This window comes from Entelurus aequoreus, linkage group LG01 (genome assembly GCF_033978785.1).
Source record: "Entelurus aequoreus isolate RoL-2023_Sb linkage group LG01, RoL_Eaeq_v1.1, whole genome shotgun sequence".
Classification (NCBI taxonomy): domain Eukaryota; kingdom Metazoa; phylum Chordata; class Actinopteri; order Syngnathiformes; family Syngnathidae; genus Entelurus; species Entelurus aequoreus.
The window spans coordinates 7,778,942-7,798,941 of record NC_084731.1 but is presented as its reverse complement, the minus strand read 5'-3'; the positions used below and the strand labels follow the sequence as shown (position 1 = coordinate 7,798,941).

At 35.4% G+C, this 20,000-nt stretch overlaps 1 protein-coding gene across 5 annotated transcripts in view; it reads right to left on the bottom strand.

The window, feature by feature from the left end:
- Positions 1-20,000, bottom strand: part of celf4 (CUGBP, Elav-like family member 4) — an 81,755-nt gene that overhangs the window by 50,608 nt on the left and 11,147 nt on the right. For 4 of the 5 annotated variants that reach the window (XM_062043353.1, XM_062043356.1, XM_062043382.1 and 1 more), the window contains exon 2: positions 5,010-5,138. In XM_062043353.1, coding sequence (XP_061899337.1) covers positions 5,010-5,138 — 129 coding nt within the window. The remainder of the gene's footprint in view (positions 1-5,009; positions 5,139-20,000) is intronic. The other variant, XM_062043366.1, reaches the window with a different exon arrangement.

Here is a 20,000-nt window from a genome sequence, read left to right as displayed (position 1 = left end):
TTCAACATTTCTCGACCGATTTGAAACATTCTAACTAGGGATGTCCGATAATGGCTTTTTGCCGATATCCGATATTCCGATATTGTCCAACTCTTTGATTACCGATACCGATATCAACCGATACCGATATCAACCGATATATACAGTCGTGGAATTAACACATTATTATGTCTAATTTGGACAACCAGGTATGGTGAAGATAAGGTACTTTTTAAAAAAAATTAGTAAAATAAGATAAATAAATTAAAAACATTTTCTTGAATAAAAAAGAAAGTACAACAATATAAAAACAGTTACATAGAAACTAGTAATTAATGAAAATGAGTAACATTAACTGTTAAAGGTTAGTACTATTAGTGGAGCAGCAGCACGCACAATCATGTGTGCTTACGGACTGTATCCCTTGCAGACTGTATTGATATATATTGATATATAATGTAGGAACCAGAATATTAATAACAGAAAGAAACAACCCTTTTGTGTGAATGAGGAGGGAGGTTTTTTGGGTTGGTGCATTAATTGTAAGTGTATCTTGTGTTTTTTATGTTGATTTAACTAAAAAAAACAAAACAAAAAACAAAAAACAAAAAAAACAACGATACAGATAATAAAAAAACCGATACCGATAATTTCCGATATTACATTTTAACGCATATATCGGCCGATAATATCGGCAGGCCGATATTATCGAACATCTCTAATTCTAACACATTTCAACTCATTCAGAACATTCCATTTTTTTTTAAGCATTTTCAAAAAAATTCCCGCTTTTCCCGAAATTCCCAAATTTTCCATGAAATTCCAATTGAAATCAATGGGACATTTTTCAAAGTTCTACAACTCCCACATTTTTTACCCGATTCTAACCGTTCCAACTTCAAAATATTCAGCCTGTTCAGGAATTGTGTGCTCTACTTCAACAATTATGAAACAATTCCTGGATGTCCTAGAATTGATGGACATTTTTTCCCATTGAAGATAAATTGAGCATGTTTCAAACTTGCACATGTTTGTGTCCAGGCCTGATGTAAAGTGTGTCTGCATGGATGCTGAACAAGCGGACTAAACACGCCACAACATTAATATTGAGGAGGCCCCGTTGATGAATGTGAGTGATGAGTAATTATGGAGCTGAAGCCCACTCAGCTGATGGAGTCTCCTTAATGGAGCTTCATCAGAACCATCAAGACCCCCCGTAATCATCGGGCTTAGTTCTGGACAGCTAAGCCCCGTGATAAGTTCAAGCACTGTGGCACCCTGACAACACTCAGAAAGACCTTCTCACTGGCTTGACACCCGCCCTATGGCTGTGAAGGTGTCTTGTGGCCTGACTGAGAGCAGGGATGTGATTGAGGGCCACATCACTGAGAGCAGGGATGTGATTGAGGGCCACATCACTGAGAGCAGGGATGTGATTTGAGGGCCACATCACTGAGAGCAGGGATGTGATTTGAGGGCCACATCACTGAGAGCAGGGATGTGATTGAGGGCCACACCACTGAGAGCAGGGATGTGATTTGAGGGCCACATCACTGAGAGTAGGGATGTGATTGAGGGCCACACCACTGAGAGCAGGGATGTGATTGAGGGCCACATCACTGAGAGCAGGGATGTGATTGAGGGCCACATCACTGAGAGCAGGGATGTGATTTGAGGGCCACATCACTGAGAGTAGGGATGTGATTGAGGGCCACACCACTGAGAGCAGGGATGTGATTGAGGGCCACATCACTGAGAGCAGGGATGTGATTGAGGGCCACATCACTGAGAGCAGGGATGTGATTTGAGGGCCACATCACTGAGAGTAGGGATGTGATTGAGGGCCACACCACTGAGAGCAGGGATGTGATTGAGGGCCACACCACTGAGAGCAGGGATGTGATTTGAGGGCCACACCACTGAGAGTAGGGATGTGATTGAGGGCCACACCACTGAGAGCAGGGATGTGATTGAGGGCCACACCACTGAGAGCAGGGATGTGATTTGAGGGCCACACCACTGAGAGTAGGGATGTGATTGAGGGCCACACCACTGAGAGCAGGGATGTGATTGAGGGCCACATCACTGAGAGCAGGGATGTGATTTGAGGGCCACATCACTGAGAGTAGGGATGTGATTGAGGGCCACACCACTGAGAGCAGGGATGTGATTGAGGGCCACACCACTGAGAGCAGGGATGTGATTTGAGGGCCACACCACTGAGAGTAGGGATGTGATTGAGGGCCACACCACTGAGAGCAGGGATGTGATTGAGGGCCACACCACTGAGAGCAGGGATGTGATTTGAGGGCCACACCACTGAGAGTAGGGATGTGATTGAGGGCCACACCACTGAGAGCAGGGATGTGATTGAGGGCCACACCACTGAGAGCAGGGATGTGATTTGAGGGCCACACCACTGAGAGCAGGGATGTGATTGAGGGCCACACCACTGAGAGCAGGGATGTGATTGAGGGCCACACCACTGAGAGCAGGGATGTGATTGAGGGCCACACCACTGAGAGTAGGGATGTGATTGAGGGCCACACCACTGAGAGCAGGGATGTGATTGAGGGCCACACCACTGAGAGCAGGGATGTGATTGAGGGCCACACCACTGAGAGCAGGGATGTGATTGAGGGCCACATGGCAGTCATGTAACAGCCAACAATGTAGGAATGGCTTTCGTTGTTAATTATATCAAATGTTTTAAGTAGACCAGGGGTCCTTGGGTTATAAAAATGTGACCAGGGGCTGGGCTATATATATATATATATATATATATATATATATATATATATATATATATATATATATATATATATATATATATATATATATATATATATATATATATATATTAGGGTTGTAGGTAGGGATGTCCGATAATATCGGCCTGCCAATATTATCGGCCGATAAATGCGTTAAAATGTAATATCGGAAATTATCGGTATCGGTTTTTTTATTATCTGTATCGGTGTTTTTTTTTGTATTTTTGTTTTTTTAAATTAAATCAACATAAAAAACACAAGATACACTTACAATTAGTGCACCAACCCAAAAAAACTCCCTCCCCCCATTTCTTTCTGTTATCAATATTCTGGTTCCTACATTATATATCAATATATATCAATACAGTCTGCAAGGGATACAGTCCGTAAGCACACATGATTGTGCGTGCTGCTGGTCCACTAATAGTACTAACCTTTAAAAGTTCATTTTACTCATTTTCATTCATTACTAGTTTCTATGTAACTGTTTTTATATTGTTTTACTTTATTTTTTTATTCAAGAAAATGTTTTTAATTTATTCATCTTATTTTATTTGATTCATTTTTAAAAAAAAGTACCTTATCTTCACCATACCTGGTTGTCCAAATTAGGCATAATAATGTGTTAATTCCACGACTGTATATATCGGTTGATATCGGTATCGGTTGATATCGGTATCGGTAATTAAAGAGTTGGACAATATCGGCATATCGGATATCGGCAAAAAGCCATTATCGGACATCCCTAGTGACAATCATTGCTACTTTAACTTAACTAACTTATATTGTTTCATGTACACTAAGATGTTTTGTTACAATAAAGACAATAATGACATTTTTTGTGGTCCCCTTTATTTAGAAAAGTATCGAAATACATTTTGGTACGTTTTATTTTAATTTTTTTACTCAGGACTACCAACGCGCCGGATTTTGCACGCTCTACCTTCCACATTTTTCAAAGCGTTCCAACTTCAAACTGTTCAGCCTATTCAGGAATCGCGGGCTTTCCCTTGACAAATCCCCCCAAATTCCCAGATTTCCCAGAATTCCAGGTTTTCCAGGACATTTTTCCCCATTGAAAATAAATTGGCCTTTTTTCAAACTTCCACCATTTCCACATTTTTCAACCGATTCAAACCATTCCACCTTCAACACATTCAACTCATCCTGGAAATCCAAACAACCATTTTTCCACGTTCAACACATTTCCAGGAATTCCTGTTTGTTTCTAACCTTAATTCCAACCTTTTTTTAGTTCGATGACTCCTTTCACATTTTTCAACCCATTTCAAGCGTTCCACCGTCCAAACATTCCTCTTAGTCAGGACAAAAAACAAGTTGGTTTACGAACCCGAAAAATTCCCGGTTTTCCTGAAATTCCATAATACCATTTTTCAATTGAAAAACTGTTACTACTTCAACATTTCTTGACCGATTCAAACAATTCCAACACCAACCAATTCAGCTCATTCAGGACATTCATGCTCCTAATAATTTTCAACAAAACCCCACTTTTCCCAAAATTCGCAAATTTCCAGGAAATTCCCATTGAAATGAATGGGACATTTTTCCAAGTTGCACAAATCCCACATTTTTCAACCGTTTCAAACCAGTTAACCTTCAACACATTCAACTAATTCTGGAAATTCAAACTACCATTTTTGTACACTCAACACATTTCCAGGAATTCCTGTTTGTTTCTAACCTTAATTCCAACCTTTTTTTAGTGCGATGACTCCTTTCACATTTTTCAACCCATTTCAAGCGTTCCACCGTCAAAACATTCCTCTTAATCAGGACAAAAAAACAAGTTGGTTTACGAATCTGAAAAATTCCCGGTTTCCCCGAAATTCCATAATACCATTTTTCAATTGAAAAACTGTTACTATTTCAACATTTCTTGACCGATTTAAACGATTCCAACACCAACCAATTCAGCTCATTCAGGACATTCATGCTCCTAATCATTTTTTTTTTTAAATCCCGCTTTTCCCCAAATTCACAAATTTCCAGGAAGTTCCCATTGAAAGGAATGGGACATTTTTCCAAGTTGCACAATTCCCACATTTTTCAAGCTATTCAAAGCATTCCAACATAAACACATTCAACTCATCCCGGACATTCAAACTAACACTTTCCCAAGTTCCAAACCAAAATTCCCGTTTTCCTGGAAATTAAAACTCTTTAACATTCAAACTATTCATACATTCACACTACATTCTGCCAGTATTTCAGTTCAACTTCAAACTTCAAACTCACCTTTGCTGTTCCCGTCAGGACCTCTAAGGATGGTGCACTCCTCGATGCTGCCAAAGGACTCGAAGAGACGCCGCACGTCGTCTTCGGACTGTTGCTTGTTGAGCATGCCCACAAAGAGCTTTCTGTCTTCTGGAAGGTAGAGGGAGAAGTTCACACACTTTTTGCCCAGCTTTGATATTTTTAAACCTAAAAATCATGATTTTTTTATATCTCTTATCCTTTTATGCTAGCTTTTTTTGCAAATGTTGTATGTTTACACCTACAAATATTACACTTTGGTATTTCCTCTTAGTCATGTGCTAGCATGCTAACGTTTCATGTTAGCTTTTTAGCTCATTTTGAATGAACCTTTTTTTAAACTTTGCGCCATCTTGGAATTTTGCTAATGTCTCTTAAATTTGCACGCTAACGTTTTATGCTATCTTTTTTTTTTTAGCTAATTTTGTATGTTTACACTTAAAAAAAATAAATTCATATTGATACCTTGATTTGCAACACCTTTTCAACTTATATTCAATTAAATAGACTGCAAAGACAAGATATTTCATGTTCACACTCAGAAACTTTAGTTTTTTTTTGCAAATAATCATGAACTTAGAATTGAATGGCAGCAACACATTGCAAAAACTAAATTTTTACCACTGTGTTACATGGCCTTTCCTTTTAACAACACTCAGTAAAGGTTTGGGAACTGAGGAGACACATTTTTGAAGTGGAATTCTTTCCCATTCTTGCTTTAAGTTGTTCAACAGTCTCCCTTCTCATATTTTAGCCTTCACACATTTTCAATGTCTGGACTACAGGCAGGCCAGCCTAGTACCCGCACTCTTTTACTACAAAGCTACGTGGCTTGGCATTGTCTTGCTGAAATAAGCAGGGGCGTCCATGGTAACCTTGCTTGGATGGCAACATATAATAATAATAATAATGGATTAGATTTATATAGCGCTTTTCTAGACACTCAAAGCGCTTCACAGAGAAGTGAGAACCCATCATTCATTTTTACAACTCATTCATTCATCATTCATTCTCCGGTGTGAGCGGCACCGGGGGCAAGGGTGAAGTGTCCTGCCCAAGGACACAACGGCAGCGATTTTTGGATGGTAAGAGGCGGGGAGCGAACCTGCAACCCTCAGGTTTCTGGCAAGGCCGCTCTACCCACTACGCCAAGCCGCCCCATATGTTGCTCCAAAAGCTGTATGTACCTTTCAGCATTAATGGCGCCTTCACAGATGTGTAAGTTACCCATGTCTTGGCCACTAATACACCCCCATACCATCACACATGCTGCCTTTTACACTTTCACCCCAGAACAGTCCGGATGGTTCTTTTCCTCTTTGGTCCAGAGGACACGACGTCCACAGTTTTCCAAAAACAATTTGAAATGTGGACTCGTCAGACCACAGAACACTTTTCCACTTTGCATCAGTCCATCTTAGATGAGCTCGGGCCAGGCGAAGCGTTTCTGGGTGTTGTTGATAAATGGCTTTGGCTTTGCATAGCAGAGTTTTAACTTGCATTTACAGATGTAGCAACCAACTGTAGTTACCGACAGTGGTTTTCTGAAGTGTTCCTGAGCCCATGTGGTGATATCCTTTACACACTGATGTGGCTTTTTGATGCAGTGCCGCCTGAGGGATCCAAGGTGTGTAATATCATGGCTTACGTGCAGTGATTTCTCCAGATCGTCTGAACCTTTTGATGATATTACGGAGCGTAGATGGTGAAATCCCTAAATTCCTTGCAATAGCTGCTTGAGAAATGTTGTTCTTCAACAATTTGCTCAGGCATTTTTTTTGACAAAGTGGTGACCCTCGCCCCGTCCTTGTTTGTGAACGACTGAGCGTTTCACGGAAGCTGCTTTTGCACCCAATCATGGCACCCACCTGTTCCCAATTAGCCTGTTCACCTGTGGGATGTTCCAAATAAGTCTTTTGATGAGCATTCCTCAACTTTCTCACTCCTTTTTGCCACTTGTGCCAGCTTTTTTGAAACATGTCGCAGGCATCAAATTCCAAATGAGCTAAAATTTGCAAAAATAAAGTAATATCTTATCTTTGCAGTTGAAAAGGATTTGTTGTATTCTCTTTGTGTTTACCATTTACACAACGTGACAACTTCACTGCTTTTGTGCGTTAGAAATATATATATATATATCGTGATATAGATTTTAGGCCGTATCGCACACGCCTAATTAACACTTCCTGATTGGTTCATTAGACAAAACAAAGGTAGTGAGTAGTGTCACACCACCTAACTGAGTGATATCGTGTTAATGAAGGAGCGCTTGAGGGAAGTCACCAGCAGATGGCGAGTGTGTCAGCCGCTCTGTTCCCACGTTACGTCCCAGGACCCGGCCGGGCGTGGTGGGAATGGATGTATATGCTGGGGGAATTAATGAGCCTTGGTGCGATTGCCTGGGAGCGTGCCCGGCGAATTAACGTGCGTGTAGGTGTGTGTGCGTGGAGGTGTGTGTGTAGGTGTGTGCGTGTAGTTCCCCTACAGCCCGTGTCTGACAGGGTGTCCTTGCCGAGTCAACAAGACTAATCTGAGGTCTGGCCTTGCACCGGAGGGAGGGATGGGGGGTGTTTACAAGACGCACACGTATATGCACGCACGTCTTGGAATGTTTGCTTCACACACACACACACACACACACACACACACACACACACACACACACACACGTTTGTGTACGTGTTACCTTCTCGAGACCGGAGAAAAATGCCTCCCTCTTTAGGACCAGCCTTTCTAGATATATAAAGAAGTGTATTTACAACATTAATAATATATACATACTATGCAAATATAAAAAAAAGCTTGTTGTGCAAAATGAGTGGGAATTTCACAAGAAAAAGGTCACAATTTCACAAGAAAAACTTAGATTTTTGGCAGTATTGTAACAAAAGTCGTCATTTTACTCAACGCAAGTCAACATTTTACAAGAAAAACTGGACATTTGTGCAATAATATGATAAAAGTTGGAATTTTACTCAATAAACGTTGCAATTTTACAAGAAAAGTTTAAAATTTGGGCAGTTTTACTCGGCAAAAGTCACAATTTTATAGAAATACTTTAAAATGTTGGCAATATTATAATAATAGTCCGAATTTCACTCGGCAAAATGATTACAAAAGTCGTCGTTTTACTAAAAAAGTCACTTTTTTTACAAGGACTACAAAAAAATTGGCAATATTGTGATACAAATCAGACTTTTATATGAAAAATGTCACCATTTTGCATTTAAAAGTAATAATTCTACATAGAAAACGTAATATTTTTACGAGAAAATATTGCAATATTACAGAAACAGAAAGAATATGAGAAATTGTTCCCAATTTCATAAGAAAAAAGTCGACACATTGTGAGAAAAAGACTACTTTTAGTTAATATATATGTTTTTGAATTTTTTGTTTGTAATTGGATTTTAATCTTCATTATTTACTTCAAGTTATTACAGTTTGTCTCTAAATACATATTTTATTTTAATTTTTTTAATGCATTTTGACCAAAGGGGGAGCATTTCAATGTCTTACACACACTTGTTATTTCATATGTTGGCCAGAGGGGGAGCACTTTTAAAAGCGACACACAGTCAATTTGAAAAAATCCCTCCTTTTTGGGACCACCCTCATTTAGATAGATGTCACCACAAATGAGACATTGTCTATTAGATGCAATGTTATTGATTTATGTCATCACTTGTTCACACCTCCTCATATGGAAGATACTTCTCCTTCTTCGTGTCTCAAGAAGGCTAGAAATACAAGAACACACACACACACACACTTTTGTATGCACATTAAATCAACAAAAAAAATTCCTGACTTTGGAGCAATGTTCACGGACTCTAGTATTTGCCTCTCTATTAGATGCAATGTTATTGATTTATGTCATCAATTGTTCACACCTCATATGGAAGATACTTCTCCTTCTTCGTGTCTCAAGAAGGGTAGCAACACACACACACACACACACACACACACACACACACACACACACACACACACACACACACACACACACACACACACACACACACACACACACACACACACACACACACACACACACACACACACACACACATTTGTGTACGTGTTACCTACTCGAGACCTGAGAAAAATGCCTCCCTCTTTAGGACCAGCCTTTCTAGATATATAAAGAAGTGTATTTACAACATTAATAATATATACATACTATGCAAATATAAAAAAAGCTTGTTGTGAAAAATGAGTGGGAATTTCACAAGAAAAAGGTCACAATTTCACAAGAAAAACGTAGAATTTTGGCAGTATTGTAACAAAAGTCGTCATTTTACTCAACGCAAGTCAACATTTTTACAAGAAAAACTGGACATTTGTGCAATATTATGATACAAGTTGGAATTTTGCTCAATAAAAGTTGCAATTTTACAAGAAACGTTTAAAATTTGGGCAATTTTACTCGACAAAAGTCACAATTTTATAGAAATACTTTAAAATGTTGGCAATATTATAATAATAGTCCGAATTTTACTCGGCAAAATGATGACAAAAGTCATCGTTTTACTAAAACAGTCACTTTTTTACAAGAACTACAAAAAAATTGGCAATATTGTGATACAAATCAGACTTTTATATGAAAAATGTCACCATTTTGCATTTAAAAGTAATCATTTTACATAAAAAAGGTAATATTTTTACGAGAAAATATTGCAATATTACAGAAACAGAAAGAATATGAGAAATTGTTCCCAATTTCATGAGAAAAAAGTCGACATATTGTGACAAAAAGACTACTTTTAGTTAATATATATGTTTTTGAATTTTTTGTTTGTAATTGGATTTTAATCTTCATTATTTACTTCAAGTTATTACAGTTTGTCTCTAAATACATATTTTATTTTAATTTTTTTAATGCATTTTGACCAAAGGGGGCGCATTTCAATGTCTTACACACACTTGTTATTTCATATGTTGGCCAGAGGGGGAGCACTTTTAAAAGCGACACACAGTCAATTTGAAAAATCCCTCTTTTTTTGGGACCACCCTCATTTTGATAGATGTCACCACAAATGAGACATTGTCTATTAGATGCAATGTTATTGATTTATGTCATCACTTGTTCACACCTCCTCATATGGAAGATACTTCTCCTTCTTCGTGTCTCATACTATGCAAATATAAAAAAAAGCTTGTTGTGAAAAATGAGTGGGAATTTCACAAGAAAAAGGTCACAATTTCACAAGAAAAACGTAGGATTTTGGCAGTATTGTAACAAAAGTCGTCATTTTACTCAACGCAAGTCAACATTTTACAAGAAAAACTGGACATTTGTGCAATAATATGATAAAAGTTGGAATTTTGCTCAATAAAAGTTGCAATTTTACAAGAAACGTTTAAAATTTGGGCAATTTTACTCGGCAGAAGTCACAATTTTATAGAAATACTTTAAAATGTTGGCAATATTATAATAATAGTCAGAATTTTACTTGACAAAAGTCAACGTTTTACTAAAAAAGTCACTTTTTTTACAAGGACTACAAAAAAATTGGCAATATTGTGATACAAATCAGACTTTTATATGAAAAATGTCACCATTTTGCATTTAAAAGTAATCATTCTACATAGAAAAAGTAATATTTTTATGAGAAAATATTGCAATATTACAGAAACAGAAAAAATATGAAAAATTGTTCCCAATTTCATAAGAAAAAAGTCGACACATTGTGAGAAAAATACTGCTTTTAGTTCATTTATATGTTTTGGAATGTTTTGTTTGTAATTGGATTTTAAACTTCATTATTTTTTTCAAGTTATTACAGTTTGTCTCTATATACATATTTTATTTTAATTTTTTTTAATGCATTTTGACCAAAGGGGGCGCATTTCAATGTCTTACACACACTTGTTATTTCATATGTTGGCCAGAGGGGGAGCACTTTTAAAAGGGACACACAGTCAATTTGAAAAATCCCTCCTTTTTGGGACCACCCTCATTTTGATAGATGTCACCACAAATGAGACATTGTCTATTAGATGCAATGTTATTGATTTATGTCATCACTTGTTCACACCTCCTCATATGGAAGATACTTCTCCTTCTTCATGTCTCAAGAAGGGTAGCAATACAAGAACTAACACACACACACACACACACACGCACACACGTTTGTGTACGTGTTACCTTCTTGAGACCTGAGAAAAATGCCTCCCTCTTTAGGACCAGCCTTTCTAGATATATAAAGAAGTGTATTTACAACATTAATAATATATACATACTATGCAAATATAAAAAAAAGCTTGTTGTGAAAAATGAGTGGGAATTTCACAAGAAAAAGGTCACAATTTCACAAGAAAAATGTAGAATTTTGGCAGTATTGTAACAAAAGTCGTCATTTTACTCAACGCAAGTCAACATTTCTACAAGAAAAACTGGACATTTGTGCAATAATATGATACAAGTTGGAATTTTGCTCAATAAAAGTTGCAATTTTACAAGAAAAGTTTAAAATTTGGGCAGTTTTACTCGACAAAAGTATAGAAATACTTTAAAATGTTGGCAATATTATAATAATAGTCCGAATTTCACTCGGCAAAATGATGACAAAAGTCATCGTTTTACTAAAAAAGTCACTTTTTTTACAAGGACTACAAAAAAATTGGCAATATTGTGATACAAATCAGACTTTTATATGAAAAATGTCACCATTTTGCATTTAAAAGTAATCATTTTACATAAAAAAAGTAATATTTTTACGAGAAAAATCGCAATATTACAGAAACAGAAAGAATATGAGAAATTGTTCCCAATTTCATAAGAAAAAAGTCGACATATTGTGACAAAAAGACTACTTTTAGTTAATATATATGTTTTTGAATTTTTTGTTTGTAATTGGTTTTTAATCTTCATTATTTACTTCAAGTTATTACAGTTTTTCTCTAAATACATATTTTATTTTAATTTTTTTAATGCATTTTGACCAAAGGGGGCGCATTTTAATGTCTTACACACACTTGTTATTTCATATGTTGGCCAGAGGGGGAGCACTTTTAAAAGCGACACACAGTCAATTTGAAAAAATCCCTCCTTTTTGGGACCACCCTCATTTTGATAGATGTCACCACAAATGAGACATTGTCTATTAGATGCAATGTTATTGATTTATGTCATCACTTGTTCACACCTCCTCATATGGAAGATACTTCTCCTTCTTCGTGTCTCAAGAAGGCTAGAAATACAAGAACACACACACACACACACACACACACACACACACACACACACACACACACACACACACACACACACACACACACACACACACACACGCACACTTTTGTATGCACATTAAATCAACAAAAAAATTCCTGACTTTGGAGCAATGTTCACGGACTCTAGTATTTGGCTCTCTATTAGATGCAATGTTATTGATTTATGTCATCACTTGTTCACACCTCCTCATATGGAAGATACTTCTCCTTCTTCGTGTCTCAAGAAGGGCAGCAATACAAGAACTAACACACACACACACACACACACACACACACACACACACACACACACACACACACACACACACACACCACACACACACACACACACACACACACACACACACACACACACACACACACACGCACACACACGTTTGTGTACGTGTTACCTTCTCGAGACCGGAGAAAAATGCCTCCCTCTTTAGGACCAGCCTTTCTAGATATATAAAGAAGTGTATTTACAACATTAATAATATATACATACTATGCAAATATAAAAAAAAGCTTGTTGTGCAAAATGAGTGGGAATTTCACAAGAAAAAGGTCACAATTTCACAAGAAAAACGTAGAATTTTGGCAGTATTGTAACAAAAGTCGTCATTTTACTCAACGCAAGTCAACATTTTTACAAGAAAAACTGGACATTTGTGCAATAATATGATAAAAGTTGGAATTTTGCTCAATAAAAGTTGCAATTTTACAAGAAAAGTTTAAAATTTGGGCAGTTTTACTCGACAAAAGTCACAATTTTATAGAAATACTTTAAAATTTTGGCAATATTATAATAATAGTCAGAATTTCACTCGGCAAAATAATGACAAAAGTCATCGTTTTACTAAAAAAGTCACTTTTTTTTACAAGGACTACAAAAAAATTGGCAATATTGTGATACAAATCAGACTTTTATATGAAAAATGTCACCATTTTGCATTTAAAAGTAATAATTCTACATAGAAAACGTAATATTTTTACGAGAAAATATTGCAATATTACAGAAACAGAAAGAATATGAGAAATTGTTCCCAATTTCATAAGAAAAAAGTCGACACATTGTGAGAAAAAGACTACTTTTAGTTAATATATATGTTTTTGAATTTTTTGTTTGTAATTGGTTTTTAATCTTCATTATTTACTTCAAGTTATTACAGTTTGTCTCTAAATACATATTTTATTTTAATTTTTTAATGCATTTTGACCAAAGGGGGCGCATTTCAATTTCTTACACACACTTGTTATTTCATATGTTGGCCAGAGGGGGAGCACTTTTAAAAGCGACACACAGTCAATTTGAAAAATCCCTCTTTTTTGGGACCACCCTCATTTTGATAGATGTCACCACAAATGAGACATTGTCTATTAGATGCAATGTTATTGATTCATGTCATCACTTGTTCACACCTCCTCATATGGAAGATACTTCTCCTTCTTCATGTCTCAAGAAGGGTAGCAATACAAGAACTAACACACACACACACACACACGCACACACGTTTGTGTACGTGTTACCTTCTCGAGACCGGAGAAAAATGCCTCCCTCTTTAGGACCAGCCTTTCTAGATATATAAAGAAGTGTATTTACAACATTAATAATATATACATACTATGCAAATATAAAAAAAAGCTTGTTGTGAAAAATGAGTGGGAATTTCACAAGAAAAAGGTCACAATTTCACAAGAATAACGTAGAATTTTGGCAGTATTGTAACAAAAGTCGTCATTTCACTCAACGCAAGTCAACATTTTTACAAGAAAAACTGGACATTTGCGCAATAATATGATAAAAGTTGGAATTTTGCTCAATAAAAGTTGCAATTTTACAAGAAACGTTTAAAATTTGGGCAATTTTACTCGACAAAAGTCACAATTTTATAGAAATACTTTAAAATGTTGGCAATATTATAATAATAGTCGGAATTTTACTCAGCAAAATGATGACAAAAGTCATCGTTTTACTAAAACAGTCACTTTTTTACAAGAACTACAAAAAAATTGGCAATATTGTGATACGAATCAGACTTTTATATGAAAAATGTCACCATTTTGCATTTAAAAGTAATCATTCTACATAGAAAAAGTAATATTTTTATGAGAAAATATTGCAATATTACAGAAACAGAAAAAATATGAGAAATTGTTCCCAATTTCATAAGAAAAAAGTCGACACATTGTGAGAAAAATACTGCTTTTAGTTCATTTATATGTTTTGGAATTTTTTGTTTGTAATTGGATTTTAAACTTCATTATTTTTTTCAAGTTATTACAGTTTGTCTCTATATACATATTTTATTTTAATTTTTTTAATGCATTTTGACCAAAGGGGGCGCATTTCAATGTCTTACACACACTTGTTATTTCATATGTTGGCCAGAGGGGGAGCACTTTTAAAAGCGACACACAGTCAATTTGAAAAATCCCTCCTTTTTGGGACCACCCTCATTTTGATAGATGTCACCACAAATGAGACATTGTCTATTAGATGCAATGTTATTGATTTATGTCATCACTTGTTCACACCTCCTCATATGGAAGATACTTCTCCTTCTTCATGTCTCATACTATGCAAATATAAAAAAAGCTTGTTGTGAAAAATGAGTGGGAATTTCACAAGAAAAAGGTCACAATTTCACAAGAAAAACGTAGAATTTTGGCAGTATTGTAACAGAAGTCGTCATTTTACTCAACGCAAGTCAACATTTTACAAGAAAAACTGGACATTTGTGCAATAATATGATAAAAGTTGGAATTTTACTCAATAAAAGTTGCAATTTTACAAGAAACGTTTAAAATTTGGGCAATTTTACTTGACAAAAGTCACAATTTTATAGAAATACTTTAAAATGTTGGCAATATTATAATAATAGTCAGAATTTTACTCGACAAAAGTCAACGTTTTACTAAAAAAGTCACTTTTTTTACAAGGGCTACAAAAAAATTGGCAATATTGTGATACATATCAGACTTTTATATGAAAAATGTCACCATATTGCATTTAAAAGTAATCATTTTACATAAAAAAAGTAATATTTTTACGAGAAAATATTGCAATATTACAGAAACAGAAAGAATATGAGAAATTGTTCCCAATTTCATCAGAAAAAAGTCGACATATTGTGACAAAAAGACTACTTTTAGTTAATATATATGTTTTTGAATTTTTTGTTTGTAATTGGATTTTAATCTTCATTATTTACTTCAAATTATTACAGTTTGTCTCTAAATACATATTTTATTTAATTTTTTTTAATGCATTTTGACCAAAAGGGGCGCATTTCAATGTCTTACACACACTTGTTATTTCATATGTTGGCCAGAGGGGGAGCACTTTTTAAAAGCGACACACAGTCAATTTGAAAAATCCCTCCTTTTTGGGACCACCCTCATTTTGATAGATGTCACCACAAATGAGACATTGTCTATTAGATGCAATGTTATTGATTTATGTCATCACTTGATCACACCTCCTCATATGGAAGATACTTCTCCTTCTTCGTGTCTCATACTATGCAAATATAAAAAAAGCTTGTTGTGAAAAATGAGTGGGAATTTCGCAAGAAAAAGGTCACAATTTCACAAGAAAAACTTAGGATTTTGGCAGTATTGTAACAAAAGTCGTCATTCTACTCAACGCAAGTCAACATTTTACAAGAAAAACTGGACATTTGTGCAATAATATGATAAAAGTTGGAATTTTGCTCAATAAAAGTTGCAATTTTACAAGAAAAGTTTAAAATTTGGGCAATTTTACTCGGCAAAAGTCTCAATTTTATAGAAATACTTTAAAATGTTGGCAATATTATAATAATAGTCAGAATTGTACTCGACAAAAGTCAACGTTTTACTAAAAAAGTCACTTTTTTTACAAGGACTACAAACAAATTGGCAATATTGTGATACGAATCAGACTTTTATATGAAAAATGTCACCATTTTGCATTTAAAAGTAATCATTCTACATAAAAAAAGTAATATTTTTACGAGAAAATATTGCAATATTACAGAAACAGAAAGAATATGAGAAATTGTTCCCAATTTCATAAGAAAAAAGTCGACATATTGTGACAAAAAGACTACTTTTAGTTAATATATATGTTTTTGAATTTTTTGTTTGTAATTGGATTTTAATCTTCATTATTTACTTCAAGTTATTACAGTTTGTCTCTAAATACATATTTTATTTAAAAACATTTTATGCATTTTGACCAAAGGGGGCGCATTTCAATGTCTTACACACACTTGTTATTTCATATGTTGGCCAGAGGGGGAGCACTTTTAAAAGCGACACACAGTCAATTTGAAAAATCCCTCCTTTTTGGGACCACCCTCATTTAGATAGATGTCACCACAAATGAGACATTGTCTATTAGATGCAATGTTATTGATTTATGTCATCACTTGTTCACACCTCCTCATATGGAAGATACTTCTCCTTCTTCGTGTCTCAAGAAGGCTAGAAATACAAGAACACACACACACACACACACACACACACACACACACACACACACACACACACACACACACACACACACACACACACACACACACACACACACACACACACACACACACACTTTTGTATGCACATTAAATCAACAAAAAAAATTCCTGACTTTGGAGCAATGTTCACGGACTCTAGTATTTGGCTCTCTATTAGATGCAATGTTATTGATTTATGTCATCACTTGTTCACACCTCCTCATATGGAAGATACTTCTCCTTCTTCGTGTCTCAAGAAGGGCAGCAATACAAGAACTAACACACACACACACACACACACACACACACACACACACACACACACACACACACACACACACACACACACACACACACACACACACACACACACACACACACACACACACACACACACACGCACACACGTTTGTGTACGTGTTACCTTCTCGAGACCGGAGAAAAATGCCTCCCTCTTTAGGACCAGCCTTTCTAGATATATAAAGAAGTGTATTTACAACATTAATAATATATACATACTATGCAAATATCAAAAAAAGCTTGTTGTGCAAAATGAGTGGGAATTTCACAAGAAAAAGGTCACAATTTCACAAGAAAAACCTAGAATTTTGGCAGTATTGTAACAAAAGTCGTCATTTTACTCAACGCAAGTCAACATTTTTACAAGAAAAACTGGACATTTGTGCAATAATATGATAAAAGTTGGAATTTTGCTCAATAAAAGTTGCAATTTTACAAGAAACGTTTAAAATTTGGGCAATTTTACTCGGCAAAAGTCACAATTTTATAGAAATACTTTAAAATGTTGGCAATATTATAATAATAGTCAGAATTTTACTCGACAAAAGTCATCGTTTTACTAAAAAAGTCACTTTTTTTTACAAGGACTACAAAAAAATTGGCAATATTGTGATACAAATCAGACTTTTATATGAAAAATGTCACCATATTGCATTTAAAAGTAATCATTTTACATAAAAAAAGTAATATTTTTACAAGAAAATATTGCAATATTACAGAAACAGAAAGAATATGAGAAATTGTTCCCAATTTCATAAGAAAAAAGTCGACATATTGTGAGAAAAAGACTACTTTTAGTTAATATATATGTTTTTGAATTTTTTGTTTGTAATTGGATTTTAATCTTCAATATTTACTTCAAGTTATTACAGTATGTCTCTAAATACATTTTTTTTTTTTTTTTTTAATGCATTTTGACCAAAGGGGGCGCATTTCAATGTCTTACACACACTTGTTATTTCATATGTTGGCCAGAGGGGGAGCACTTTTAAAAGCGACACACAGTCAATTTGAAAAATCCCTCCTTTTTGGGACCACCCTCATTTTGATAGATGTCACCACAAATGAGACATTGTCTATTAGATGCAATGTTATTGATTTATGTCATCACTTGTTCACACCTCCTCATATGGAAGATACTTCTCCTTCTTCGTGTCTCAAGAAGGCTAGAAATACAAGAACACACACACACACACACACACACACACACACACACACACACACACACACACACACACACACACACACACACTTTTGTATGCACATTAAATCGACAAAAAAATTCCTGACTTTGGAGCAATGTTCACGGACTCTAGTATTTGGCTCTCTATTAGATGCAATGTTATTGATTTATGTCATCACTTGTTCACACCTCCTCATATGGAAGATACTTCTCCTTCTTCGTGTCTCAAGAAGGGTAGCAATACAAGAACTAACACACACACACACACACACACACACACACACACACACACACACACACACACACACACACACACACACACACACACACACACACACACACACACACACACACACACACACACACACACACACACGTTTGTGTACGTGTTACCTTCTTGAGACCTGAGAAAAATGCCTCCCTCTTTAGGACCAGCCTTTCTAGATATATAAAGAAGTGTATTTACAACATTAATAATATATACATACTATGCAAATATAAAAAAAGCTTGTTGTGAAAAATGAGTGGGAATTTCACAAGAAAAAGGTCACAATTTCACAAGAAAAACGTAGAATTTTGGCAGTATTGTAATAAAAGTCGTCATTTTACTCAACGCAAGTCAACATTTTTACAAGAAAAACTGGACATTTGTGCAATAATATGATAAAAGTTGGAATTTTGCTCAATAAAAGTTGCAATTTTACAAGAAACGTTTAAAATTTGGGCAGTTTTACTCGACAGAAGTCACAATTTTATAGAAATACTTTAAAATTTTGGCAATATTATAATAATAGTCAGAATTTTACTCGACAAAAGTCAACGTTTTACTAAAAAAGTCACTTTTTTTACAAGGACTACAAAAAAATTGGCAATATTGTGATACGAATCAGACTTTTATATGAGAATGTCACCATTTTGCATTTAAAAGTAATATTTTTACGAGAAAATATTGCAATATTACATAAACAGAAAGAATATGAGAAATTGTTCCCAATTTCATAAGAAAAAAGTCAACACATTGTGAGAAAAAGACTACTTTTAGTTAATATATATGTTTTTGAATTTTTTGTTTGTAATTGGATTTTAATCTTCATTATTTACTTCAAGTTATTACAGTTTGTCTCTAAATACATATTTTATTTGAATTTTTTTAATGCATTTTGACCAAAGGGGGCGCATTTCAATGTCTTACACACACTTGTTATTTCATATGTTGGCCAGAGAGGGAGCACTTTTAAAAGCGACACGCAGTCAATTTGAAAAATCCCTCTTTTTTGGGACCACCCTCATTTTGATAGATGTCACCACAAATGAGACATTGTCTATTAGATGCAATGTTATTGATTTATGTCATCACTTGTTCACACCTCCTCATATGGAAGATACTTCTCCTTCTTCGTGTCTCAAGAAGGCTAGAAATACAAGAACACACACACACACACACACTCACACACACACACACACACACACACACACACACACACACACACACACACACACACACACACACACACACACACACACACACACTTTTGTATGCACATTAAATCGACAAAAAAAATTCCTGACTTTGGAGCAATGTTCACGGACTCTAGTATTTGGCTCTCTATTAGATGCAATGTTATTGATTTATGTCATCACTTGTTCACACCTCCTCATATGGAAGATACTTCTCCTTCTTCGTGTCTCAAGAAGGGTAGCAATACAAGAACTAACACACACACACACACACACACACACACACACACACACACACACACACACACACGTTTG